The sequence below is a fragment of the Balearica regulorum genome, chromosome 18 (assembly GCF_011004875.1).
Source record: "Balearica regulorum gibbericeps isolate bBalReg1 chromosome 18, bBalReg1.pri, whole genome shotgun sequence".
Classification (NCBI taxonomy): Eukaryota; Metazoa; Chordata; class Aves; order Gruiformes; family Gruidae; genus Balearica; species Balearica regulorum.
The window spans coordinates 13,496,880-13,524,524 of record NC_046201.1 but is presented as its reverse complement, the minus strand read 5'-3'; the positions used below and the strand labels follow the sequence as shown (position 1 = coordinate 13,524,524).

Below are 27,645 nucleotides of genomic sequence, written 5' to 3'. Positions count from 1 at the left end.
AAAACTGAGAAAGAGGTGATGCCCAACACTCTTTTTCAGACAGGAGTGACAGAACATCTTGGGTTTCTTCCCTCTCATCCTTGTTACTGACAGCAGAAGCAGGCCAGACTGCTTCCTGAGCACTGGTGTGGCTGTGTCCTGGAGCCAGGTAAGGTCAGATCCATTTGGATATACCTTTCCTAGGCACACAGACATGAAGCAGTCAGCTGGAACTTCCCAACAGTGTCAACATCCTATTTGACAGAGCATCTAGTGCTGTGCATAAACTAATTAATCTTCTCAGAGCAATGGGATGTCTGCACACAAGTATCCCATTCACTCTCCAGCCCTTACTGTGCTGCCAGGTATGACTCCTCAGCAGTCTTCACCAGTGCCAAAGTATCTGGGTTTTCTCACTACCTGAGATCCTGCATTTTCAACTATACTACACGTACACCACAAAGTAGCTTGGTCACGTATTTCTCTTGGGGAAACACCAAGCAGAATTATGGTGCCCGGTGCCACTGCAGAGGTAAGCTTCAAACAGCTACTCAAATTTTGCTGCTAACATTACAGAACATTCGATAACAATTTCCAATGTAACAAGTATGTGAGACACCTAAGTTCAAGTCCTCATCTGCTCAGAGCTGCAGTACTGAATAGCTCAGAAGTGGGACAACTTCCTGAAATGCAGTTTGACTACAATGAGGTTAGAAATACTTGATTTGTAATGCACACAGATGGCTGTGCACTCACAGGCTGGACCAGTCTTGTTCTCCCAGGCAGAGATACAGCAGTGAATCTAAGCGTGAATACTGTAATTTTGTTCACATTGCAATTTTGAGATAACACATCTGTTCATACAGTAGTTTATTGCAGCTTCATTTAACAAGGTCAGGATATCTGCTTTGAAGCAGAAGGTATGGAGAAAGCCTGTCAAACACCTAAATTTTAAGGTCAGGACATGATCATAGCAGCAGTAAGACTTGAACCCACACTTTCAACTATGCTTAACTTAGAAAGAAAATTACTCTCGTCCGAACATCAATGTTCGGAGCATCTGAAGTTGCAGATATCTACTTTATTGACACTGGTACAGCAGCAGAGTGACAGAACATGTCTGTGTTCATAAGCAAATGGAAGATTACTTTCTACCAGTATAGCTCTAGCTACCACAAATCCACATCTGGAAAGATGCTTTGTGTAAGTTCTGGTTATCCCAGAGGAAGCTCATTTTTCACTTCCTAACACCACCTGTAAAGGAGAGGCTTTGTTTAGTCCACACATGTCAAGATGAGTCTTTTGGTCCCTAAAATCATCTGTTTCAATGCACCATATAGCTAGGATGTGCAAGTGGAGCCCAGGTCAATGTAGTGGCATCTGTAACGCTCAGGACCACACATCATCAAATGTCATGCTGTTGGACTGAAGGGTTGAAATAAAGAAACAGGTCTGTTTTTGTTTTTCTGAAGTGCTACTGTACTATTGCAGTGCTTAAACAACCTGCACCCCCATCCTCCAGGACGAGGAGTATCACAGCATTTCCAAAAGTGAATGTAAAGTATGGAAGGAAGTAAAAGGATGTATTGATCCACTGGATCTATTAAAAGATGTAGGCACTACAAGATGTCCCAGAGCAGAATCCAGAACTCGTGCCAGCTGCCCAGGTTCTGCATATACTGCACAGTATCAGGCACCTCAATGCAGTATCAAAAATTATAGCATATTGCAGAAAGAGATGCCCACAGTCACTATGCTCAATCTGCCTTTACCTGGGGATACCCAATAGGAGATATCTGAAATCTTTCCCATCTGGGCTTTCAATTCAATTACAGATTCCCTTTATGAGGTAATCTCATGTCTAGAGATTTTGCTCAGGAACCTGGACTCAGCCTTCCAAGTGTTTCCCCTGGGGTCTTGGCAAGCACTGAGGAGTGAAAGCCTTTGACTGGAGTGCGGCAGTGAGTGACTCACTGAAAGATGCACACCAGCCTCTGGCAGAACTAACATTGTCTATTGAGTCTCAGACCGAAGCCTTCAGGAGAAAGCATGTTCTCCATAGCATCTCTTCTAGAGTTAAAATGCTGTATGAGTAAGAGGATGCTGTAGGTAAGCAGGAGGCAGACTGGAGCCAAGGTTCTCAATTTCCTGGATACGTGCTCTAGGCACTAGTAATTTTTCCAAAACGTGGGCTGCGGGTATTTTACCTCCAACCACAAACTGAGCTAGACTAGTGCAGTCAAAAGGTGTTACACCTGCTCAGATCACCCTAGGAAAAATAGGCTCTAGATCTTATATCAGTCTTGGGTAGGAGATAGCTGAACCTCCTGGGCAGTTACCTAAGGACACAGTGCTGCTGCATATTTCTCAATCAGAATGTTAATTCTACCTAAGGCTCACAGGAATGTTGTTTTAGGAATGTTCAGTTAGGTTGGCTTTCATTACTTTCACCTTATGAGGCAGTTTCTTAAATACGAAACTAATGTGATGAAACTAGCCAGAAGACTCATGCTTGGCACCAGAGCCTGAAATGCCAGAGTCACAGAATCATAGTATCACAGAATGGTTTGAGACAGAAGGGACTTTAAAGCCCATCCAGTTCCAACTCCCTGCCATGGGCAGGGACAACCTCCACTAGCCCAGATTGCCCAAAGCCCCATCCAACCTGGCCTTGAACACTTCCAGGGATGGGGCACAGCTTCTCTGGGCAACCTGTGCCAGTGCCTCACCACGCTCATTGTAAAATATTTCTTCCTTATGTCCAACCTAAACCTACCCTCTTTCAGTTTAAAACCATTGCCTCTTGACCTGTCACTACAGGCCCTGGTAAAAAGTCTTTCTCTTTCTTATAAGCCCCCTCAATATTTATGTATTGAAAGGCCAGAAAAAAGTCTCCTTGGAGCCTTTTCTTCTTAACAACCCCAACCCTGGCAGCCTTTCTTTAAAGTCGCTTTCATCCAGAACTGTCCTTTCTGAATGGTGGCTATAAACACCAGCAAGGCACAAATCTACTGCTCGACTTGCCTGAGCAAACAGTGCAAACTGCATACCTGCCTCCTGCAATAAAGGCTTACCTTTGTAGAAGGAATTTCTCGAGTTTTAGCTCTGAGCTTGTTTGACTCTCAGCAACATCTGCCCTTTCCTCAGCCTCTTCTAGTTTATGCTGTGCTTTTCTGAATTTGGAGACATTAGTGTTGGCTTGTTCATCCTGAAATGGCAAAACAAAAGGAACTAAAAACCATCTGGCAACATGCTGGAGGACAGAGCCAAGTTTTAAACTGACAGTCCTAGAAAATGGCAAATAATAGGTGTTTGCTTCACTTTAATGACTCACAGCTTCCTCAGCTTGTCTTTTGTAGGACTTGATTTTCATCTGCAGTTTATCTACCAGATCTTGTAACCTCATCATGTTCTTCCTGTGTTCTTCATTCTGTGGAAAAAGAGTGTGCAATTATGCGTCCTTGGGAGACAAAACATCAGAATTGCTTTCTATTTATACCTACCTGGAAAGTAAGCTCTTTGACACGCCATTCATATTTGCAAACGTTTTTCATAGCCTCTGCGGATTGTTTATGTTCTTCTTCCAGCTCAGCTTCTAACTCTCGGATCTGGTGAATCAATCAACAATTGGCTTGAGCCCTCACACAGGACTCAGAGAAGAAAGGTATCTTTGACGACCATGTTCAGTGCTGGTACCCACCCTGGCTTCCATCTTCAAGAGCTGCTTCTTGCCTCCCTTCAGTGCCAACTGCTCGGCTTCATCCAGATGGTGCTGCAGGTCCTTCACCATCTGGTCCAGGTTCTTCTTCATCCTCTCCAGGTGGGCACTGGTGTCCTGCTCCTTCTTCAGTTCTTCGGCCATCATGGCCGCCTTGGAAGGGAGATGACACAAGAAACTGGAAGAATGTGAAAGAACAGTGCGTGCTGTGTACCATCTGAGGATTTATTCCCGGTTCCTGCTGACCATTCCTGCTACCACATTTCCTGCTTCGTTTTTTTCTGTAACAAGACAGTGGCAGAAACATGATAGGAAATAGCAGGAAAAAGGATGGGAAAAAATCTGCCTTGCTACACATGTGGAACATGGAACAACAGAAAGGGTAAATGGTCTATCCCATGGTACGGTCATTACTGTGACCTTCACGGACACCCAGGTGCCGTGGGGTAGAGCAGGAGGCACAGCGAAGCTTGGAGCAGGGCATTGCACAGCTGAAAGGCTTCCCTGCACAATACACGTGGAGCGTGATGGAGTCTGCGTGCTGTGCCTTAGGGCATGCATCCATAGCCTGGATGGCTAGTGTCACAAGGCAGAAAATAGTTTAAAACAATCTATGTTATTTATGACAAAACTAGGATATGTTTTGCTCTCAAACATTTGATTCCTACGCAATCAAATTAAGCATTTTGGTGAAACAGTGAGTGACATTACTTGTAAATAATGTAATATTCAACAAATTGCTTTGGCAGCAAAATACCTGAAAAAGTCTACATTAAATAATGTAAGATCAAAATAATGGCATTAGAAGTTTTATATATATGTAAATATATATGTGTGTGTTTATAATTCATTGCTCTATTTCTGCTTTATTCAAACGGAATAAAAATGATCTAAATTTTTTTATTATTTTCATGAGCAAATGGAGAAGTTTTCCATCTATTTTAACTCCAAATAATATTTTTAAGTGTTAAGATTTTGTTGTGATCCTATGCATCAAAACTCATTAGCAGATTGGGTCCCATGATACACCCAACCCTATTGAGCTTCACTGGCCTTGCACAGAAGGATAGAGCACCCATTTTGAATGAAAATTCACAATTCTCATTTTAAAAGTTCTCAAATAGGATTTTGAAAAGATATATATTTAAATGCATTAGACCCTTTACAGGTTTTGATACTGCAGGATTTTTTTGGGGTTTACATTTTCATGCAGCACTGGAGAAAGTTATTTGTTTTAGACTGACTAAACGTGGGTTTAGTTCATTATGGTAACAACAGCCCCAGTAACTCATCTGTCAGCAGGACAAGTTCTCTGATCCTCCTACAACGTGTAGCCTCTTCAACCAGGCCCACAGACTGGTTCTTTGTCCAACTTGTGACAAGAGTATTTACATTAACTCCCAGCAGCAATGCCATTGGGAAGCCCTGAAAATTTTAAGAGAAAAACAGAGTAACATCCTCACATCTGTGATTGCCTTCTTTGCTCTTTCTTCAGCATTTTTTGCTTCATTAGTAAGATCTTCCATCTCAGTTTGGATTTGTGCCATATCAGTTTCAAGCTTCTTCTTTGTATTAAAAAGACTGGTGTTCTATGAAGGAAAAAAAGAGAGGCTTTGAGTGTCTGTCTTTGGTCTCTTACACATAGGACCATGAATCACTATTTGTTCTTGCTCTGTGAATCTCTGGACCCAAAAATATGTCTTTCTTAGCAAAGCAAACTACCTGGGTGTGGAGGAGCTGCACACGTTCAGTGGCATCCAGAAGCTCCTGCTCAGCCATTTTCCTCGACCGCTCCATCTGCTCCAGGGCTACCTGTAGCTCCTCAACTTCAGCCTGCAACAGGTTTGCTCTGCGCTCCACCATGGCCACCTGCTCCTTCAGGTCCTCCTGGGTCCTGAGAGCATCATCCAAGTGCAGCTGTGTGTCCTAAATATGAAGAGTCAATTTTGTCCTAATGAACTTGTTGGATACTGTGCTTAAAAATAAATCAACCAGAAAGGTAGACCAAGACCTTGAGAACTCCCTTGATGCTGTGCAGGTGTTTCTGTGCCTTTTCAGCCTGGTGGTTGGCATGGCTCAGCTGGATCTCCATTTCATTCAAGTCTCCCTCCATCTTCTTCTTCAGCCTTAAGGATTCACTTTTGCTCCTGATCTCAGCATCCAATATACCCTTCATTGTCTCCACAGTCCTTTGATAGTTCTTTTTTAACTGGCTGATCTCGCCATCTTTCTCAGCAATCTTTCTATAGATATCTGATTTAATCTGAGTCAGTTCTCGGTTGACACCAAGGATTTTGACCTCTTCATGCTCAAGAGCTGCCTTTAAAAGAAAAAGGGGAAAAGCAAACACAAAAATTACATTTCAGAGAACATAATCATTGTGATGTTGCTCAGTGACTGCACACAAACTCATAACATTTGTGGCAATCAACCTTGCACACAGCCACTGCCCAGGAGAGAGAACAGAAAGCTGTTCAGATTGCTCTCTACTTTTCCAGTAATATTTAAACTAACTCATCTCTGCCTCTTCCAGAGATAACCACAGGTCAGATTTTTCTACTTCAGCTTGCTTTTTGGTTTTCTCAAGGTCTCTGATCATTTTGCCATTTTCAGTAATTTGTTCAGTCAGATCAGCTATTTCCTCTGTGAGATAAGAATGACATCAGCCCATGGGAGCCAGAGAAACTCTACTCTATGTTTTGTGACTATGTTCAACACTTCTTTTGTATACATATGTATACACATATGTACATGTTTACACAGCTGTATACCTGTATGTATATGTATGTACAGATAAAAACATGCAGCCAACTCATGCAGGATGACATAAACACAGAGGCATTGTTGTGATTTCATGGGCCTCCTTACAGAGAGCCTGGAAGATACCTGCATTGGTTTATGTCTCTGGATAGGCCATCAGGGTAACACTACAGGTCTTGTCGTTATATGTTCATAGTGCATCTGTAAAATTCACTTCCACAAGCTGTACAGCTTCTTGAGGGCACCAATTTATCTGGGACTGGCACCTAAATGACCTTGATCTTAGGTCTCTGCAGCAGATAACAGAGAGGCATTTGCTTTATTAGCTTAGTCACTTGACAAACTTGCTCGACAACTTTTGGTGAGACATTTATATTCTCCATTAAAATGGAGAGAATAGTAATAACAGAGTCCTGTAACTTAGTACACCTCTTGCAGACACAGGCACGCTCGTAGACCATGCCTTGTTGTGGTAGGACTGTGAACAGCTAATGGGAAACCAGAGCAAAACACTTACGCTTGAGATTCTTGTTTTCCCGTTTGATTGTTTCAAGCTGATCTAAGGTTTCCTCATAGACATTTTTCACTTTGAAAATCTCTGTGTTCAGCGAGCACGATTCTTTAGAGAGAGCCTCCCGCTCCAGCTGGCTCTCCTCATACTTTCCCTTCCATTCTGCCATGATCTGAAGGACATAATGTTTCATCTCCTGCTAGTACTGAAAATGTTATTTTATTTGTGGCTATTTTCTGTACTAGATAAATACCACAGTCTCTGAAAACAGCACAAAATCCTATTGCCATACTCTAGACGAGCTTATAACTGTTAAGACTCAACTTGATTTCAGTATTAAGTAGGATTAGTTTGGCCTTCTAGGAAGGCTAGACTTAAAAGATACTGTGCTTACTTATCACCTTATCAAAGTTCTGCTGTTTTGTGTCAAGGGCAGCCGCCAATGTGTTTGCTCTATCTTTGTCCACTTTCAGATCTTCCACCTCCCCCTGCAACTTCAGCTTCATTTTCTCCAAGGAGGTACACTTTGAATTCACAGTCTCCACCTGCTGCCCTGCTTCCTGGAGACGCTGACAGACTTTTTTCCGTAAGGAAAACAAATAAAACAAGCATATGATTCAAAAAATCAGTGTATTATGTATATAATTTAATGAGTGCAATATTGGAAGTCATTTTTTTAATTAAGTGTATAAGCAAAACCCAATAAAATAATTTAGGGCAGGCTACTAAAAGCAGGTCTATGTTCTGCACAACATACATAAGTCTGGACAGTTCATCAATCACATACTTGGCCTCCTCCAGCTCCTCCGTGCGATGAATAGCGTCTGTCTCGTATTTGGTTCTCCACTGGGCCACTTCGCTGTTGGCCTTGGACAGGGCACGCTGCAGCTCCCCCTTGGCTTCCTGCTCCTCCTCATATTGTTCCCGGAGCAAGTCACAGTCGTGGCGAGCAGACTGCAAGGCGTGGGCCAGGGTGTTCTTGGCCTAAAAATTACCCATAATATCATGTATTTATGTTAGCTGTGGCAAATATATGACCCCATGACCTTACACACTAAAAATATGGTCACTGCAGCTTGGGCAGAAGACTAAGGGCCAGATGTTTCTAAGTGTTCAGGCAGCTATTTTCAGCTGCAACCAACTTTTCTCATCTCTACCACTAGAAAATACCAAGAGTGATGCTTTTACCTTGGCATACATTGTAGCTTTTCTTCCCTGGGGCTACAGAAGCAAAAGAAATCAGGTAGACCATGGCTTTAAAGTTAAAAAACATATGAAAAAAATTCACCAAAAGTGCAAACACTTCTAGCATGTCAGACACCTCCTTAGCAAAGCACTTAAACATGGTCCTCACTGTACACATTCTGCCCAGTAGTAATTTTATTCTGTTGGACTGTAGGCAACAATATTTACAAACTTCCAAAAGTGGTTTTTAATTGAAGACTTAGCATGTGCTCAGTAGTTAGCACTACCTTAATCTCTTCCTCTAACTGCCTTTTAAGTTCTTGTATTTGCTGTGTAATTGCCTGCTTGCTTCTGGACAGTTGCAATGTTGTGGTTTCTTTCTCTTTGAATTGATGGCTTAGTTCACCTGTGAGAAGAGAAGACAAGTTTCCAGTACTGTTCAGATTAAGCATCCTTAAAGCATTCACACATAAATGATAATCAGTAACAGACAAGTAGAATCACACAACATTATTTTTCTTATCAGTTGTTACCTTTATGTATATATTCTTATTTTACCATTCCCATTGCATATATTTTTTTACCATGTCATCTTTACTTTTAGAGTAATGCAGAGTTTAGTAATGAAATTATGAGACAGGTATGTCTCCTCCAACACTTATCTATTCTATCTCCTTCAACATTACTCCTATTCTACTTTAATCATGAGTTTTACTGTTCATTGAGACTTCCACATGCACATACTTAACCCAATCTTCTCTCAGCTTTAAATACTTAGGTGCATAGCACTTAGTTTCTCTATAGTTTCAAACCTTCCTTTCTCTTTCCTTTCTTGTTTGTTATCCCTTCTAAATTTCTTCTATACTGACATCCTTTTTTAAAACAACATTAGGGAAATTGGCAATCCTGTCTCTAGGTCTAGATGTTTTTCAAGTTGTATCACTCTTTCTAGCTTATTCTGTGGTTTCTTCCCATTCCATTCTACCATATCTTCTACTAAACACTTTAATAGTCTCCACCACTTTGCACAGGTTTCACAGAATCCCAGACTGGCAGGGGTTGGAAGGGACCTCTGGAAATCATCTAGTCCAACCCCTCTGCTAGAGCAGGATTGCCCAGAGCAGGTTGCACAGAATTGCATCCAGGCAGGTTTTGAATCTGTCCAGAGGAGAAGACTCCACAACCTCTCTGGGCAGCCTGTTCCAGTCTTCGGTCACCCTCAATGTAAAGAAGTTTTTCCTCATATTGAGATGGAACTTCCTGTGTTCCCGTTTGTGCTTGGTGCCCCTTGTCCTGTCACTGGGCACCACTGAGAAGAGTCTGACCCTATCTTCTTGACACTCACCCTTTAGATATTTGTAAGTAGTGATCAGATCCCCTCTCATTCTCCTCTTCTCCAGGCTAAACAGCCCCAGCTCTCTCAGCCTTTCGTCATACCAGAGATGCTCCAGTCCCCTCATCACCCTCACAGCCCTCCGCTGGACTCTCTCCAGTAGTTCCCTGTTTGTCTTGACCTGGGGAGCCCAGAACTGGACACAGAACTCCAGATGTGGCCTCACCAGGGCAGAGTAGAGGGGGAAAAGAACCTCCCTTGACTTGCTCACAGTTTAGTGAATTTCTTCTGCTTCCCTACCCCTGCTATCAGTGTTTACTTGACCTCTCTCTATTTGTCTCCTCTGGAAACTTCCTCTTCTCTGCTGTTCATCTGCTGGGATACTGTAAGTCTCTGGGAACCTTCCCCCTTTCTTCCTTTTCTCCTAAACCCACTTCATAATACTTAGTAATATTCTGTACTATCTCCACAACTGATTCCAGGTAGGTTTCCCTACTTTTTTCCACACAGGCATTTGCAATATAAAGTGCGGTGTGTTTGGGCATCCAGTGCTACAAGGAACCTGATTCATTGCTGCTTCTGCCAGAGGACAAGAGCTACCTGTGCCCCATCAGGACTGGGTGACTGGCACATGGTATTTTGTCCTGCCCGTATCTAAGTGATTCCCCATCATCTCCCAATTTATGGATTAATGTTAGTGCTGCCAATGCCATTTTTGCCTTACCCATCTGTTGGCCAATTTGACTTAAGGCAGTCATCAAGGAGACCATATAATGACCCCTTGGTGCATGATGTTTAACCTGGCTTAGAGCTGGTGCAACACAAAGGCTAATCGGTTTACCTATTTCATTCCTACTTTATTAAACATTTGCAGCAGATTCTGAAAGTGCCATAATCCAAACCACAACTGTACTTTCTTTCAGTGGCCCAAGATTTGCAGGTACCTGTCTTTCATCCTCTGGTGTCATTTCTTTTAATGTAACAAGACTAGTTTCATTTGGGGTACTTCTCTGTTGTGGGATGGTGGTAGTCATCATTGTATATGCTGCTATTACCAGCTCCTCTTCTTTTTTCCATTTGTGTGTATTATCCCAATAAGTGTTTCCTCCTGAGTCCTAATTTTCCATCACTTCCTGCAGATCAGCAGCTCTTTTTCATTTTTGAATCCCAATCTGTTTTCTGCAAGCATCTAATTTTAAATTCACATTTTTTATGATCAGGCCCCTTTGGAGCTCTACCTTGCTCTGGGGTGAACCATTGCACAGTATATTTTAATCCTTGAAAATCCTTCTGTTGCTTTTCTTTCTTTTTCTAAATGCACTTGATTCTCTAATTCCAATTGCATCCCTTATTACATTTTTGAGCCACTAGATTATATTCTTTTTCTGAAGACAAATTTGCTTTAGAAAATTGGCTTGTTTCTTTTAAAACACAATTTTCATATTGAAGCAGTATGATTTTACGCTATCACACTGACACAAAATGCTTTAGCAGCTTCCCATAATTGGTCCTGTGATACAAGAGGTATATCCTAAAGTTTCACTTCGTAAGCTTTACAGTAACTGGGAAACATTTATTCTACATCACCCTCTGTCCTGCAGGTTGAAGTAATACCTCTCTCCTTTCTCGGAGAGGTGCTTATAGCCCCTGCTATCATCTCTAGAATTCTTGGGTCTTCTTGTAGGCCTCCAATATCATCTTTTTCAGATTTTTCCTGAGACATTTTAGATTTTTTCTCGGTTTTCAATTTCAACCTAAGATTCCCCTTGAGCAATGACATTACAACAAACTGGTCAGATTTATAGAATCATCTTGCAAGCATGACCACTTCAAAAAGATCATTCAGAAGAAAAGAAGAAAGAATTTGGTTATGGTCTGTGTGTTCCCACATGATATTCTCAATCAAAAGGGGTTATAAATTCCCTTTTCCCTTTGGTAAGGGATGGAGACGGGGGAGTCACAGATCACAACCAGTATTTATTTGAACACCTTTTATTAATAAGGTTGCTACAGTTATTAGCCTTGAGCTGTTATTATTAATGCCAGGTAACTTTGAACACAGCACATTCATGTAATTCTCCACAGCTCACTCACACACATTCACCATATCTCCCCAGTAGCAGCAACCCCAGTTCTTTGCTCAGAAGCAGAGGATCATACTGACGGGCCAGCGCTTGTTCAGAAAGACCCTCAGCGGCTCCTGTTTTCATCAGGTGGTATGTATAATCTGGTAGTCTGCATGTGGCCTTGGGCTGATTTGGCGGGTTTGGTGTTCTGAGTTTGGCAGTTCTTGTGGATTCATCAGGACCACTAGCCTCCAGAGATTACCAGATTTTGGGAGACTTTCACATGCTATGCCCTCTTTGATCTCCTATTTCCTTGTAACTATATCTCCATTCACATACAGATGTGCCTATAGAGCTCATTCACATAAAAAGGGCTTTCATGGCAGGTGTAGCTCTATGGCTCTGCTGCTAGAACAGTATACATCAGCACTCCCCAGCTATGTCACATCATTCTGGGAATTATTTACCTAAGAAAATGATATTTGCTATTAGCATATGAACTTTAAAGTGTTACTCATGATCTCATTTCCTTTGATTTATTTCTAATGCTGTCTGTGCCTGCACCAATGAGCCTGGAAGTAGAATATGCACCTTGGGAACAATTAGGCCTTATTCGTGGTACGCATTAGAGAGTCTCTCTGATACTGAAGGGAAAAAGCGTCCCCTCAGAAGATCTTTGTGTCTTCCTTACCAGACTCTGTCTGGAGCTGGGCATTTTGTATCACCATCTTGTTCATATTTCTCTGGTTTTCCTCAAATTTGGCTTTCATATCTCGCATCTCGTGTTCCAGGGTGTGGTACAGTTTTTCCAGATTAGCCTGAAAGAGAGTAAGAAAGTAGAATCTGTGTGTGTTTGTATTGCATTAAATTCCCACCAGACAGAAATATTGCCAATTCAAGTTTTTCACTTATAAAGAAACACCTTGGACTTAGTAATGAGCTCTGTTCTACTGGCCAAGTCGTCAATCTCCATCTTCAGCTCACTCTTCTCCTTCTCCAGCTTCTGCTTCACCCGTTGCAGGTTGTCGATCTGCTCCCCAAGCTCAGCTGTGCTGTCCGCGTGCTTCTTCCGCAGGGCGGCAGCCGTGGCTTCGTGCTGCAGCGTGGCCTCTTCGAGGTCGCGACGCATCTTCTGAAATTCTGCCTCACGCTTCTTGTTAAGTTCGGTTTGAGTGGTGGTGGCTCCTCCAGCCTCTTCAAGTCTTTCACGGATTTCCTCCAGTTCATTAGCCAGCTCATCACAATGCTGCTTTGCTTTTGCCCGCATCGCTTTCTCACTCATGGTCTCCTCTTCCAGCTCTGCAACACGGGCCTGTGTAATGAGGAAATAGCACGTGAGGAATTAATAAGGGAAAAGATAATTCAATGCTTAGTTTAACGCGTAATTGTCACAGCAGAATACCAAGCCCATTGTTTTGGAGACTATAAGCAAAACAAAGTCCCTTTGAATTTTACTGTTCTGCCATTGTAGGTGGAGGCATATCAACAGCAAAAGACCTATGGATCAACTCATACTAACTTTAGATCACAGCTTTCTGTTCTGTGGGGAAAATTATTACAACATATTGAGGTAATTACTGTGACTGAGTCAGAGATTTTATCAGTTACCAACTGTGGACAAGCATTATTCATGCTACTACAGTTTAAACAAGCAAACAGTAATGACATCGTAGTTACATAAAGTCTCTTGCCTGCAATTCTCTGATCTTCTGCAATTGAATACCTGAATTCTGCTGTTCCTCGATTTTATTTTGCATCTGGTTAAATTCAAAGTCTTTCCTGTGAAGGCAATGTTCTTTTAATAAAAATAAAATATGTCCAGTTAAAAACAAATAGTAAATTTGCCACTATTTTTTTTTTCTCATACTTCCTTAATTTTTCATCTAAATGTTGTTTATCATTCTCCAGATCCACTATGGTTTCCTGGACCAGTTTCAAATCTCCCTCAAGCTTTCTCTTTGCACATTCAAGATCCATACAAACTTTCCTTTCCTGTTCTAAAGATCCTTCAACCTGTAACAGATACATATATAAAGATGACTGACGGAACAACTGAAGAATCTGTTCCTTCTCCTTACGTTGAACATGCTCACATGGTTCACTTGTTGCTCCAGCTTGATCCTGGCTTTGGTCAAGGTATTAACTTCGTCCTCCTCAATTTGCAGGTCATCCAGTGCCTGCTGGTGGGCTTCTTGCGGAGCCTTCTTCTCCTTAACTAACTTCACAACAGTCTCATCCAAACGTGTCATCTCTTCAGTTAGATTTTTAACCTATTGTAAGGCAAAATACTTGAAGGTCACTAATAATTTCAGCTTTTATATAGGCTAGTGATCACACAAAGGCAAGAAACTTCTTGCTAGACTACCAAAGAGACTTAATTAGTTGTATTAGATGGTCAAACTACACAATCGCTCTGCTTATATATCAACCCTTCTGAAGTCACAAACCAATCCTGAACTTTCATTTTACTGCATTTTTGGATGCTTATGGTTTGGTTTTCCTGCACAATAGAGGTGACTAAATGTAACATCAGGACCATAGATTTCCTTATACAATAATTGTGTTATTGTTCAAGTTGACTATATATAGACAGAGCAATTATTATTAAACATGCAAATAGCAGAAATAAAAAGTACCTTGTTTTCTGTGGCATGCTTTTCCTTTTCAACCTTGGCCAATGTTAACTCAAGGTCATCTTTCTTCAGCTCAGAGCATTCATCCTCCAGTTTCCTCTTTCTGGCTGACAGATCAGCATTTATCTCCTCTTCATCCTCCAGTTTTTCTGTTACCTCCTTTATTCTTGCTTCCAGCTGGAATTTTGCTTTGATCAGCTGGTCATATCTTTCTTCAGCATCAGCCAAATTTTCATTTTCCTTTTTACAGAAAAGAGAAATGTGTTTCATTGCCACACATTGGAACTGACAATTGCAGAAATCACCTGCTCATTATGCAATTGGAATGTGAAATGACTGAATTTCCATTAAGCCCTTTCCTGAACATTCAGACAAAACTGATGTAATCTGAGGAGCCAAAAATTGTTGAAAATTACGTACAGTCTGTACTTGCAGCTGCAGGTCCTTTTTCTCTTGCACCAGAGTCACCATTTTTTCCTCCAGTTCTTTCCTTTTGGTTTCTGAGTTAGCCAGTTCTTCTTTCATTCTCTCAAACTCTTCCTTCATTGTGGCCATTTCTTTCTCAGTTTCCACACTTTTTAAGAGGGGTTTTATCTTGAAGTACAACTTCATCCAGGGCCAGTGCTTGACATTCACAAATGCACAGATGTTGTACTGGATGCAGAAGATGGACTCCCTGAAATCAAAGCCATCCATCTGTACTGTTATAAAAGCACATCTTTCAGAAAGCATACCTCGCAAAAGACACAGACCTTCGGTCTAGCATTCTTTTCAATTCAAGCCTCCTGAGGTATCCCCTGCATAAAGCTTGCGTCCGCGTGATCAGTTGTCCTAAGCAATCATCTCGCATCTCTTCCAGGACACCTAGTAAACCTGCCTTGAAGAACACCTGCAATCAAAGAACAGAGATCAGCCATTGCTGGGCTTATATTTTAATGCAATGAATGATTTCTCATTGCATGGAAGAATTAAATATTTACCTTTGTGTGTCCAAATTTGTACTGAGTATGATCTATCTCAATAGAAGACAGTAACTTTTCACATGCCTTCCTGCTATCAATAAACTGTCCTTCTGGAATGACACCAGCATTCAGAAGGCAGTATCTGACAAAATAAAGGAAAAAAAGCTTAACTGTTGCGATCATTTTAGTACACAGGATGCTACAAGAACAGCTGTCACTTTGAAAATACAGAGGAAGGCTGAGTCTGACTCATGTCTCCAGACTTAAATAGCAAGCCAGTGAGAAGCATGTCAGTTCAGTAGGTTCCCAGTGTGTGTTACAGCCCTCACTGAGACTGAGGGCATGGATGGTCTGTTCTCTGGACCTGAGAGACTCTGCTCATCTGTGACACAGTCATTTACACTAATCTAGGGACCCAGCTCACTGGATTAGCTGTAAATTTAAAAAAATAATGGATTTTAAGAATAGGGGAGCTGCTGCAATTACCTAATCTGATCTCCTGTATAACACAGGCACACAGCCCTCCCAGTGCCTTTTTCATCTAGCCCCCATCTGTTAACATACAGTTTCATGAGTTAAATAGTTTGATATAAATCTCTCACTGCACTTGAGTTCACATTTATCTTGTAGCTCTTTTCTGAACCATATCCAGCTTCTCGCATTCCTCCTGAAGCATGTACACCAGAATTAGACATAGTATCTTGCAGTGGACTTCTTAATCCTACATTGAGAGATTATTCCACCCCCTATTCTTTTCAGCATGCCCCTGTTTACCTATACACAAATCTGCCCACCCACATCACTGCCTTGGGAACTCTTCTTCAGTTAGTGCCCAAAATGACACTTCTACCCTTTTCGACGTCGCTGCTCTCCAGGATATTCTGTTCAGTGCTATAAGCGTGGTGTACTTCCTTTGTTCTTGCAGATCTGACCCTACATTTGCTTTTGTGCAAATACAACAAGCAGACGACCCCAGCTGGGTTGCCCTAAATAACCCTTTATAAATGTCTTATTTGCATGGCAGTTCCTACGTTAAAATTATTTAGTTGTGCTTTTTTTTTTTTAAAATCTATAAATTAATGTAGCTAAGGTGCTGTAGAAATGTTAGCATGTAGAAATGTCAGCCCCGTACAAAATGAGAGTGCCATGTGGAACTAATTTAGATGTCCTGATGAAGTCTATTTTGTTAATGTAACTACATTTACCGTCAAGATGATTGTAATTTTATCAAAAAAGTGATATCAGATTTAACACAATTTCCTTTCAGTAAAACCATTCTAGTTAGAACTATTTAAACAACATTCTTCAAACTTCTACTAGATAGTGGTTAAATATAGGATGTGGTATAGACCACTCTCCATAATTTTGCTGAAACATGCTTGTGTCAAATTTGAGAATTTAAGCAAAGAATTTGCTTAAATATTCAGATGAACATGAATGAAGTGAAAATAGGTTTTGGCACACAGTATTCAGGAAGGCATTTGGGTTGGCACTGCCCACACAGGCCCTGCTATTAGATATGTCTTCATACTTTCCATAGTTTTAAATATTAAAATAGTCTTTTCCTAAGAACTATATCATTGACTTGTTTAGCAAGACTCTTCTCTTAAATGAATTGGGCTCAATTCATACACAAGAATGTTATTACAGACCTTTGTTTAAAATCCCCATATAATAACTTGTTAGGAAATCCTTTCCTGCAGATTCGAATGCCTTCCAGAACACTGTTAAATCTCAGCTGGTGCAGAACAAGCTTGTGATCCATCAGGCCTATGACAGAGCACCATGGGGATATATTGATTTTTCTAGCATTGGTCAATTGATCCTTCTGCCAATGTCTAATCTATGTTTTATGAATTACCTGGAGTCTTTGTTTCATTGGGAATGATACAACGCACAAAATGAGGATGAGTTGCTCGCAAGTTGGACATCAGCTTATTTAGATTTTCCTGTAAAAAAGAGATAATTTTTAAACTCTATGTTACTTCAACGCATAATGCAAACATTCTCAGTATGATTTGACTCTGATGAAAAATAAAAATTCAGAAGTTTTTCCTTACTCTTCTAGTGAATATTCTACAATCCTGTATAGGCATCAGCAAATAAAAAGCTACTAGCAAAATGAATAGCTACTAAGAGTGGAAACAATTCATAATCTTTCCTCCTGTCTTAAAATTAAAATGTGTCCTTAGTGGTTAGAAACTAATCATAACAGGATGAGGATGGAAAGAAATGAACGATATTCTGGGATACCAATAGTGGTCTGTCTTGATCAAATGAACTTTTGATCAAATGAATGAATGGGTTGATTTGTTGTTTTGATTACTTAGATATATTAGTTATGTATATTTAAAAGATAATTGAGCCACAAAATCAATGTTTCTCTGTGACATCAGAGGTCATCTGCTCTGCAGGATAGTTTTTGTTAGTACTGCATTTTTTTAATACAATAATGACATACTCTGAGTATGACCGCATCACAGACAGGTGGATGCTGTTCCTGGCCCCAGGATATAGATGTGTCACAGCAGCATCAAGAATCATAAAATCAGAGAATGGTTCGGGTTGGAAGGGACCTTAAAGATCATCTAGTTCCAACCCCCCTGCTGCGGGCAGGGACACCCTCCACTAGACCACGTTGCCCAAAGCCTCATCCAACCTGTCCTTAAACACTTCCAGGGATGGGGCATCCACAACCTCTCTGGGCAACCTGTTCCAGTACCTCACCACTCTAACAGTAAAGAATTTCTTTCTAACATCTAATCTCAATCGACCCTCCTTCAGCTTAAACCCATTACCCCTTGTCCTGTCACGACACTCCCTGATAAACGGTCCCTCACCATCTTTCCTGTAGGCCCCTTCAGGTACTGGAAAGCTGCAATTAGATCTCCCTGGAGCCGCCTTTTCTCCAGGCTAAACAATCCCAAGTCTCTCAGCCTGTCCTCATAGCAGAGGTGCTCCAGCCCTCTGATCAGCTTCGTGGCCTCCTCTAGACTCACTCCAACAGCTCCATGTCTCTCCTGTACTGGGGCGCCCAGAGCTGGACGCAGCACTGCAGGTGGGGTCTCACCAGAGCGGAGTAGAGGGGCAGGATCCCCTCCCTTGACCTGCTGGTCACCCTTCTTTTGATGCAGCCCAGGACATGGCTGCAATATGTAATTTGTGTTGCCCACACAAGGCACTGGTTGCCCCTGCTGTGTCAGAGAACACACCTACCCGAAACAGTACAGAGACAGTTTGGAAGGAAGAGCCCTTTTTCTTGGTTCCTTTCTTCTTAATACCACCACTTTCAGCTGGAAAATAAGATGACAGTCCAACTGAGGTACTGCTGTATATCCCTTTGACAGCATTATAACTGTGCATCTAATACACAGAGCACAAATACTGACTCAACACTGATTCAAGTCAGGTGATAGCTACAGTTGGAAACACCAGACAGGAGACATAATCCTCTGATCTTACCTTCATCTATGGAAGCAAAAGTGGCGTAAAGATTGCATAAAATTTTCATAGATGATTTCTGGTACAGCCTCACAACAGTTTCATTCAGGGGGTCCTTGTTCTTCTCAAGCCAGCCAGAGATGTTGTAGTCCACCGTGCCAGCATAGTGCACCAAGGAGAAGTGTGCCTCAGCCTTGCCTTTGGCAGGCTTGGGCTTCTGGAAGTTGCTGGACTTGCCCAGATGCTGGTCATAGAGCTTGTTCTTGAAAGAGGTGTCAGTTGCCTTGGGGAACATGCACTCCTCTTCCAGGATGGAGAAGATACCCATAGGCTGAATAAAAAAAGGTGTTTTCAAATAAGATGAATTCAAGTTATAATAATATGGAGTGAAATAAATGCTAAAATTAAAGTACTAGAGGTATTTTAGAGAGAATTGGCTTGGGAGGAGCAGATAAGCAAGATTTTTTGTGGACAGCTGGCAAGATATTCAAAAGCACCAAATTTTCATAAATAGGGTTTTGAACTACCCAGACATGGGCTGGAAAACAAAGCAAGTCAAGCAAAAACTGTGCAGTAATTTCTTGGAATAGAGTAGTGACTTCTTCTTATCCAGAAGGAGCAAAAAGCAAGCAGACATGGGGCTTTCTAACATTTGAATTTAACTGAGAGGAAAACCTGAGGAGGAACCAATATGCAAAGACAGAAGGCAAGTGGGTAAATACAACAATGAAATGCAATTTATATAGTGATGTGAAAGACAGACAGACAGAACAGAGAAATAAAAGCAATATCTTTTTAGAAGGCAGAATACATTTCCATTCAGTGGATAATTAATCACAACGGTTATGTTTAAAGGAAGGGAGGAGGTAAGGAGACCTGGAAGCTTCACAGATAGATTGTATTCTAGGCACTCAGTGCAAACACTCTTGAGAGGCCCTTCCAGATCTGATTTGTGTGATTGCACAAGCTGCATAAGAAACTCACCTTTTCTATAAGCTCAATGCAGGCAGCCAGGTCCATCCCAAACTCAATGAACGTCCATTCAATTCCCTCCTTCTTGTACTCCTCCTGCTCCAGCATGAACATGTGGTGGTTGAAGAACTGTTGCAGTTTCTCATTGGTGAAGTTGATGCACAGCTGCTCAAAGCTGTTAAACTAATATTTGTGTAAATGTGTTAATATTGTTAAACTGACTCCAATCAATTTATTTCATAGAGATGTCAAGGCAAGGTCAGCCAGACTATCCCTGAAGGGTTTTGATAACAGTGTAGAGGATATACCATGGGTCGTGTGGGCTCACAGAACGGTTGTGCTGTGCAGCACATGGTTGATGTAGCGTGCAATGGTGATGGTTTTGGGTGACTCTAATATGACTAAATACAGATTCTGTGGGGAGACAGACGGCAGCTTCATGGCTATGCTTCTGCTGTTTCTTTTCTCTTACAAAGTGGGTGATGGATCTATGAAGGCAGAAGCAGCTTCAAAGAGATTTGCTCTGTTCTTGAGAGCTGCGTTGAGATGAGGAGGAGGAGGAAAGGTCATAAAAAGTAAAACAAAAGGAAAAAGTGTTTAAAGACAGCCAGAAGTCTGAAAATGCTATGTAAAACCAAACCTCAAAAATCTCAAAGCCAGCAATGTCTAAGACCCCAATAAAGTGCTGTCTTGGCAGCTTTGTATCCAGTTGTTGGTTGATGCGCATCACCATCCACAAGAAGAGTTTTTCATAGACTGACTTGGAAATGGCATTCACTGCCTGGTGCACCTGCAGGGAGATGGTTCACACAGCTGTGTAAGGGCACTGCTAGTGCATCACCAGAATAAACCACCCCTCCACTATGCACAGATAGTGTCAGCCCACAAAGTGCACTAATAGGTCTTAATGGTCCGGTCCATCCTCAGCTGTGACCTGCACCTACTCCTGTCCCTTAGGGAGAGAACAGTCCCTGCCGCTCCCTCACATTCACCTGATCCACTGTTTGGCCCTTCATGACATATTCATTTCCCACTTTCACCCGGGGATAGCACAAAGCTTTCAGCAAGTCTGCTGAGTTCAGGCCCATCAGGTATGCTGCTTTGTCAGCCTCTGTAAAACAAACAAATAAAAAAAGCTGAAAGACTTTCTTTTTAGCTGGGACAGACAGAATGCATTGGAGCCAATCAGAGCTCACTCTGAAACCTGGCAAACTGGTTGGCTTCACCCTATCCACACAGCTTGACCAAGGTTCTCATTTAGTTTTCCAAACAGCCATGTAGGGCTGGTCCTTATGATTAAGTGGCCGTGGCAGCCCCAACAGGTGTGGTAAAATCAGGGAGTGCATTGGTAATGGGACAGCAGAGTGTTTTTCCCTTTGAGCCACTTCTGCACAATATCACCCAAGCAGAACAAGTGTGGATGTGTTACCAGAAACTGCCAAACACTATAGTAATGTGTCCAAGGCAGAAGCTCCTTCAGCAGAGCCATCAGGAATAAAGTGGATGCAGAAAGTGACTCTACAGGAGGTGGTAAGCCTCCTTGCATTTCTAGTGAAATTTCTAGTGCCCAGAGAAACTGTGGATGCCCCCTCCCTGCAAGTGTTCAAGGCCAAGTTGGATGAGGCTTTGGGAAACCTGGTCTAGTGGAGGGTGTCCCTGCCCATGGCAGGAGGGTGGGAACTAGATGATCTTTAAGGTCCCTTCCAACCCAAGCCATGAAGGTATTACCTTCTGTGCCATCCGGCTCTGCCTGCTCCTCACGTGGTTTCTGCTTGAACTTCATGTTCCCATAGTGCAGGATTGCCCCTGTCAGCTTGTAAATCCCCATTCTCTCATTAGGGCTGAAGCCCAAAATGTCAATGGCAGCCTGCACAAAGGATTAATCAGCTGATTATAATGGTGGTGATGATAAAAGTGATACTCTCTCTCCTTGCTAGATGTACTCACATTTGTGGCAACAAGCTCCTCCTGGTCATCAATGCTGGCCACAGAAATCTCCCCTTGGCTGATGAAGCGGTAATTGTACGGGTTGGTTGTCACGAGGAGCATCTCTGAAAGGCAAGTGAAGGAGTGAGAGCCAGATCCTGGCAGTTAAAATGGAACAATGGCTCAGCAAGGTTTCACAGGATCTTTTTTCTTTTGCATTCCCAACTCTTGCTTTTCTAGTAAAAGACAAGAAAGACAGAGTAAAGCCATTCATCTGCCTTCCACTGGATGAGCGGAAAGTCCTGGGCAGGTTCTCAGTCCTACTAGTTTAGTATGCTGTGAAGTGGGAGCTGAACATTCAGCACTGGCAGACAAAGAGCAAGGGCCATCCAAAGAAACAGCTTTTAAGAAAGATTAAGGTAAAAGTCGTAAGTGCTTATCCTCATACATGACATATACTAATCCATTCTGGATGCCCCTTGCACCCACTGGGGTTGCGTGCTGGTGCATGTAAGTAATAAAAACATGCGTGTTTATCTCCATCTAATTGAGGCCAAAATTCAAAACTAATTTTCAGTCCTGAATCCTATCGCAGAGTAAGAGGAGAAGTGAAGGTGTGTAGATGTGCATTGGGGTTCTGCAGCGTGCAGGAGAAGAAGCCCTTCATACATTGAAGATAAATCTGTCTGTGTCCTTGCACAGACATGCAGTCCCCTGGCACACGACAGTCCCTCTGGTAAGGGAAGAGGGAGGTGGTAAACATCAGGAGGGGACATAGTGGGAGGATGGGTGTAGGAGCTCCACCCTGGGAAATGCTCTGTGGATGGTTGGGAGGGATGGGCAGAGTGGAGTGAGGATGAGTGCAGTAGTCAAGTGTGTGGCAAAAGGGTTTGGGACAGATGCGGGGCATGGGTAGGGTATGCCATGGCAGTGTGAACGGGGAAAAGGCTGGAGGGGCTATACTGGAAACAGGGAAGAACTTTTGCCCACATGATTAAGAGTTTGGATAGATAGTTTGTAGATCAGGATATCTGGCCATCCTGCACCCAGGGAACTTCTCACCTTTCTACTGAAGATTATTCACAGGATCTGGCCCCTATAAGTTGGAATTTCCACACCAGCAAGAACAGCAAGGTGTAAGGCAGAGTAAATTAGACACCCTGACACCTCAGCTGCACACAGTTTGCACTAGAACCCAGGGAACATAAATTGGAGGTGGTGTAACCCCTAGTGTGACACCATTATACAGAGAGAAAAGTACTGTGTACAGCTTTGGTAACCCAGTCATCACTGATGCTGGAATGTAGATGACATAAATAAGTCCATGATCAAAACTTCAGAACTTTGTGCAGCCTGAGGCACCCACTGAAAAGGCAGCTGGGTGCCTGTGACACGTGGTGTTAGGCCAGCAGGTGCCACTGGACCCTCCATCACTGAGCTGGCATATTTAGGGAAAAGTTTCCCATACTGGTTTTACTGCAAAATGCCACCAGGTGATGGCTATCCTTACCAAGCAGTTCAGGCTTCTTATTGGAGAGGATCTGGTAGAAGATGTGGTAGCTTCTCTCACCTTTCAGCTGGAAAGTGACTCTTGACTTTTCCAGCAAGTCTGTAATATGTATGCAGATATAAATTTTTCAGGCCCTTCTTTACTTTGTAGTAAAGCAGTAAGCCCTCCCTTCATTTACTCACAGGTCTCAATGTCACCAGAGGCCAGTTTTCCAGAGGTACCAAAATGAATACAAATGAATTTACCCTGGCAAGCAGACAAAAGGTAGTGGTCAGTGCAGCATTCTCAGGGTAACAAGCCAGTGTTTTTCTCTCTTGAATCTCCATGACAGCATCTCCAAATCAGTCTGAATTATCTTAGATATTCAAGGATAGATAAAGGGGAACCGTTTGTTGCAGCCCACACAGCTGTGAGCATGAAACATCTGTAAACACATCAGCATCTGACAATCAAGAAATTTGTCAGCAAGAACACTTCTCTCAGCCCAGTGGCTCCCAGTTACAAGTAACAAGCAGGCAAACAGGATCAGAACTGCAGGAGGGCAGAGAGAAACACAACAACTCACAAAGCGCGAGGAGTTGTCATTTCTCACAGTCTTGGCATTCCCAAAGGCCTCCAGCAGTGGGTTGGTGCTGATGATTTGATCCTCGAGCATACCCTGAGAGAATATTTAAATAATTCTTGAAAAACACCATGGGCTATGTGGTAGTAAAAAGTGACTATATTGCAGCTCGTCTATGTGCAACTACGTGCCCTTAATTTCAGCTGTACAGCATTACTACAGCATCTTCTCAACCACAGCATCAAGAACCAGCACTGTGTGTACATAGTAAATAATTAATTTTTATCTTATTCAGAATTTCCCCCATGGTCAGAGCTCTCATCTCTCAGCCACAGGGACAGATTAGTCCATGTGCAGAAACTGGAGCTTCTGATTCTTCGTGGACACCAATCCCCCAGACCTGGTTTCAGTCCAGGTGAAGCTACACCTGAGCAGTGACAGCGGCAGCTCTAGTGGCTTCTATTTGTTGTGGTCCTAAGTGCACATCAGCCCCTGGTCTTCTGCCTTTTGAGAGAGTGGCTGAAGCTAATAAAAGATATTTCCTATTTTGAGGTAAATGTTTGTCACCAGTGCTGTCCGCAGCCACAAGTTGTTAACATCCTGAACTGCCTGTCGTGCCAGCCAAAAACCAGGACACGACCTCTCTGCCAAGCCTTTTTTCCTCACACCTTCCTCCAGGACTCCTTCTTCCTGGCTAGGTCCCCACTCGCTGCAATTGTGGCAAAGTACTGGATGACACGCTTCGTGTTCACAGTCTTCCCTACACCAGATTCTCCACTATTGAAAGAAAGCACAGAGGCAAGAATTATTCGCCCACTTTTTGTTGGAGACAAAGTTCAAAGAGACAGATGTACTTACGTGATGAGGATAGACTGATTTTCACAATCTGTCAAAGGGAAAAATAACTGCAGTCAGAGAAGCTGCAGGGAAAAGTGCTGGTTCTCAGGTAACCCGTGACCTAGTGTGCACTGAAGGGAAAGAAACAAAATCTCTGCAAGCAAAACTGAAAAGATGCATGGTCCCTTTCTCCTCCTCTCTTCCCCTCCCTGTACTCCACTTTTTGTCTTCTCTCCTCCACCTCTGCTCCATCCTGCACTCCCATCTTTGCTTCTGACTTTACCATTCTCTACCTTTATTAGTATTTAATACGGGACAGGACTTGATTCAAACTAAACCCATGCATTTTGGTGAAAATATTTCTTCCAGCTCTATTCTGAACCTACCTGCTGTTGCTTGAAGCCACATGCTGGTGTGCTGACTAGGGACTTCCCAGATAGTGTGTCCTATCTAACTGCAGCTGCCCTTTGGAGTGATTTCTGCTATGGTGCTTGGCTTAGTACTTAAACCAGAAATATAGAAAATGTGCAGTACAACAGCACAGCACTTCAAAAATAAAAAACCTATTTTGGGAGACAGGGAAAACTGGTTTTGCATCACCTAGATATAAAATAGGCACATCGAATTCCACAGTACGATAGTTGGGGGCCCAAGCAGATAATCTGCAACATGACATAGAACAAGGAATTGGGGTAGCACACTGTAAGAGATGGCAAAGGCAACTGAGCCCAGGGCAGATAAGGAATGGCATTTGGCAGAAACAGTGTTTCTGACAGTTTTTTTCTATGACTCTGGTCAAAATAATAAAGCTCACCAGTCAGCATGAACTGATAGGCGTTGTCAGAGATGGAGAAGATGTGTGGAGGGGCCTCCTGGCGCTTCTTGCCTCGGTAGGCCAACACCACCTCCGGGTTGTACACCGGCAGCCACTTGTAGGGGTTGACAGTGACACAGAAGAGACCTGAGTAGGTCTGCAGGAAAAAAACAGAACAGAAGAGTCACTGAAGTCCATCACCTGACAGCTGGATTTTTTCCTTTGCCATGACAGGGAACTTGCATAGATCATCCAGGAGCTGTAGCGGTCCTTGAGGTTGTAGAGGACGGCGGGTTCATGCAGGTGGGTCAACATGGCCACATCCTCAATTCTGTCAAACTTAGGTGGGTTCATGGCATATACATCATCAGGTTTGACAGCAACCATCTATAATTCAGAAAGAAAGAGTTAGCCTTGATTCAGCAACTCTCAATGCTCCTTCCATGTATACACATAGACACAAACACAGAGAAGTAGTAACATCTGTAAGGCTGCTCTAATTCATATTTTTCTTTCTGTTTAATTGTGCAAAACAACACATGGCTATTACAGGGCAGACACTGCTGCCAGCCAGGACCTCTACAACACTGGCAAATTTACAGAATGTAAATTTACTGTCCTGGAATTGCTACAACCACACAGACAGGATTTGTGCTGGACCAGATCCTTCTACACAGTATTGCTGCTTATGAACTTCAGGTCGCTGCTGCTCATGGCCGTAATAGCCAGGGGCACAACTGCTGGCCAGTCTACCTTTCAGCCTCCACAACTCACACTGCACAGAGCTGGAGAGACAGGACACTAACAGCACAAGATTCATCAACAGCAAATCCTTCCTTGGAACAGATTTGTTCCACTCCTGCCTGTTGCCATTCCTAATTAAACAAAGTCTCTAGCTCCACCAAATAGCACCGTCTACTGGCTCACATTGCAGGGGACCATCCTGTCACACAGCCAGAGCCTGTGGAAATGTTGGGGGCAGGAGGGGGCAGATGTGCAGGAAAGCAGATGTACACAGATGGCAACAGCTTATCTCGGCCACACTGAACCATGAAGGAGTCTGAAAATCCTGTTGTCATTTCTCCAGATAGCTTTTCCCATTGCTTGTATCCATTGCTTTTATGCTGTAATTGCTGCTCCCATGGACTGGTCCAAGCTGACTAGCCCAATCCAAGAAGGAAATAGTGTTACTACAATCATATTTGATTTGGAAAGATTGAACACCATTTCCAAGCTCAGGTCTTGACTAGTGGAATGATCTCGGGCTTCTTTTAAGAAAGCAAGAATTACAGGCACAGTTTTCAAAAGCAACTTTGTGATAGGTGTTCCTAAATACCTTTCTAAAGCATCCAAACACTTGAGCAATTAGGATTCACAGAAAGTCTCCTTATAGAACAAGAGTTTGCACATTAACTGCTACTCACAGGACATATCTGGGAGTCACTATAGAGGTTTCTAACATAATGTCAGTTCAGTGCTCAGAAGAGGGTAGGAAGCTCTAAAGTGTTAGGAATTATTAGAAAAGAAAGGCAGAAAAGAAGAGACTGCTATGTAGGATGTGTTGGTCAGTTCATTCACACCTTCATTACTGATCATACCTCTTAGAAAGGATATAGTTGTACTAGAAATGCCCCGGAGAAGAGAAACAAAGATGTCACGGGTATGAAACAGCTTTTCTATGAGGAGAGCATAACGACTGGGATTTGCGGGTGAAAAGAAGACACTTTTGAAGTCTGCAAAGTCAAGAATAGCAGAGAGAACCATGGCCATAGCAAGGAAGAATTATTTACTTTTTATCCTTGTGAAAAAATAGGCTTAAATTACCAGGCTGCATATTGCAGAAAAAGGGAGCAATTTACACACACTCCAATTTTAAACTGTGGAAGTCTTTCCCACAGGAACTACAGAGGCAAAAAACCTCAAATGGATATAAAAAAACAGCCTCCAGGAAAGCAGGTCCTTGTACACAGTAGCCTGCTGCAGTCTCTGCGCAGTCATATACCTGTGATTGCTGGAGACTGGGGGTGAACCAATGGATGACTGCTTTATTCTATGTTTGCTTTCTTAAAAAGCTTGTAGTACCTACTGGCAGGATGTTGGTTGAGGTGGTTCTCTGGGCTGCTGCAGCTATTCTTACAAAAGTTATCTGGACACAAGCTGCTAAGACGTTTCAGCATTTTTGCAAGATTAACACCTTGGAGGCTCCTATAGGAAACTGTTTGTAGCCAGTGACATAATTTCACATGCAAAGGGGACTTTCAAAGTAGCTGCCTGCTCTGCTACCAGTAAAGGAAGGAATTTATCAGTGGATATGACAGTGTTAGATGAGAAAGAGTTAAAAGCAGCAGTTGAGAAACTCTAAGACTGGCAAGACTACAACCCAACCTGTTTCAGTGCATTGCCTGATCTTTAAAGTCAAAACCAATGTCATGGTTT

The 27,645-nt window shown here is 42.5% G+C and overlaps 1 protein-coding gene across 1 annotated transcript in view; it reads right to left on the bottom strand.

Annotated features, from left to right (window-relative positions):
* Window positions 1-782: 782 nt before the first annotated feature.
* LOC104633937 (uncharacterized) overlaps window positions 783-27,645 on the bottom strand; it is a 32,927-nt gene continuing 6,064 nt past the window's right edge. Inside the window, 38 exon segments of the mRNA XM_075770699.1 lie at window positions 783-3,097; window positions 3,100-3,187; window positions 3,314-3,409; window positions 3,483-3,587; window positions 3,680-3,850; window positions 5,161-5,286; window positions 5,420-5,623; window positions 5,709-6,013; window positions 6,212-6,340; window positions 6,975-7,140; window positions 7,370-7,553; window positions 7,756-7,952; window positions 8,441-8,559; window positions 12,244-12,370; window positions 12,475-12,864; window positions 13,244-13,331; window positions 13,420-13,565; window positions 13,646-13,822; window positions 14,189-14,425; window positions 14,606-14,861; window positions 14,938-15,074; window positions 15,166-15,289; window positions 16,800-16,917; window positions 17,009-17,096; window positions 18,364-18,440; window positions 18,610-18,919; window positions 19,573-19,743; window positions 20,201-20,350; window positions 20,553-20,671; window positions 21,289-21,427; window positions 21,508-21,611; window positions 22,997-23,095; window positions 23,179-23,242; window positions 23,562-23,654; window positions 24,227-24,335; window positions 24,417-24,444; window positions 25,210-25,366; window positions 25,453-25,596. Coding sequence (XP_075626814.1) covers window positions 2,988-3,097; window positions 3,100-3,187; window positions 3,314-3,409; window positions 3,483-3,587; window positions 3,680-3,850; window positions 5,161-5,286; window positions 5,420-5,623; window positions 5,709-6,013; window positions 6,212-6,340; window positions 6,975-7,140; window positions 7,370-7,553; window positions 7,756-7,952; window positions 8,441-8,559; window positions 12,244-12,370; window positions 12,475-12,864; window positions 13,244-13,331; window positions 13,420-13,565; window positions 13,646-13,822; window positions 14,189-14,425; window positions 14,606-14,861; window positions 14,938-15,074; window positions 15,166-15,289; window positions 16,800-16,917; window positions 17,009-17,096; window positions 18,364-18,440; window positions 18,610-18,919; window positions 19,573-19,743; window positions 20,201-20,350; window positions 20,553-20,671; window positions 21,289-21,427; window positions 21,508-21,611; window positions 22,997-23,095; window positions 23,179-23,242; window positions 23,562-23,654; window positions 24,227-24,335; window positions 24,417-24,444; window positions 25,210-25,366; window positions 25,453-25,596 — 5,652 coding nt within the window. The 3' untranslated portion in view covers window positions 783-2,987.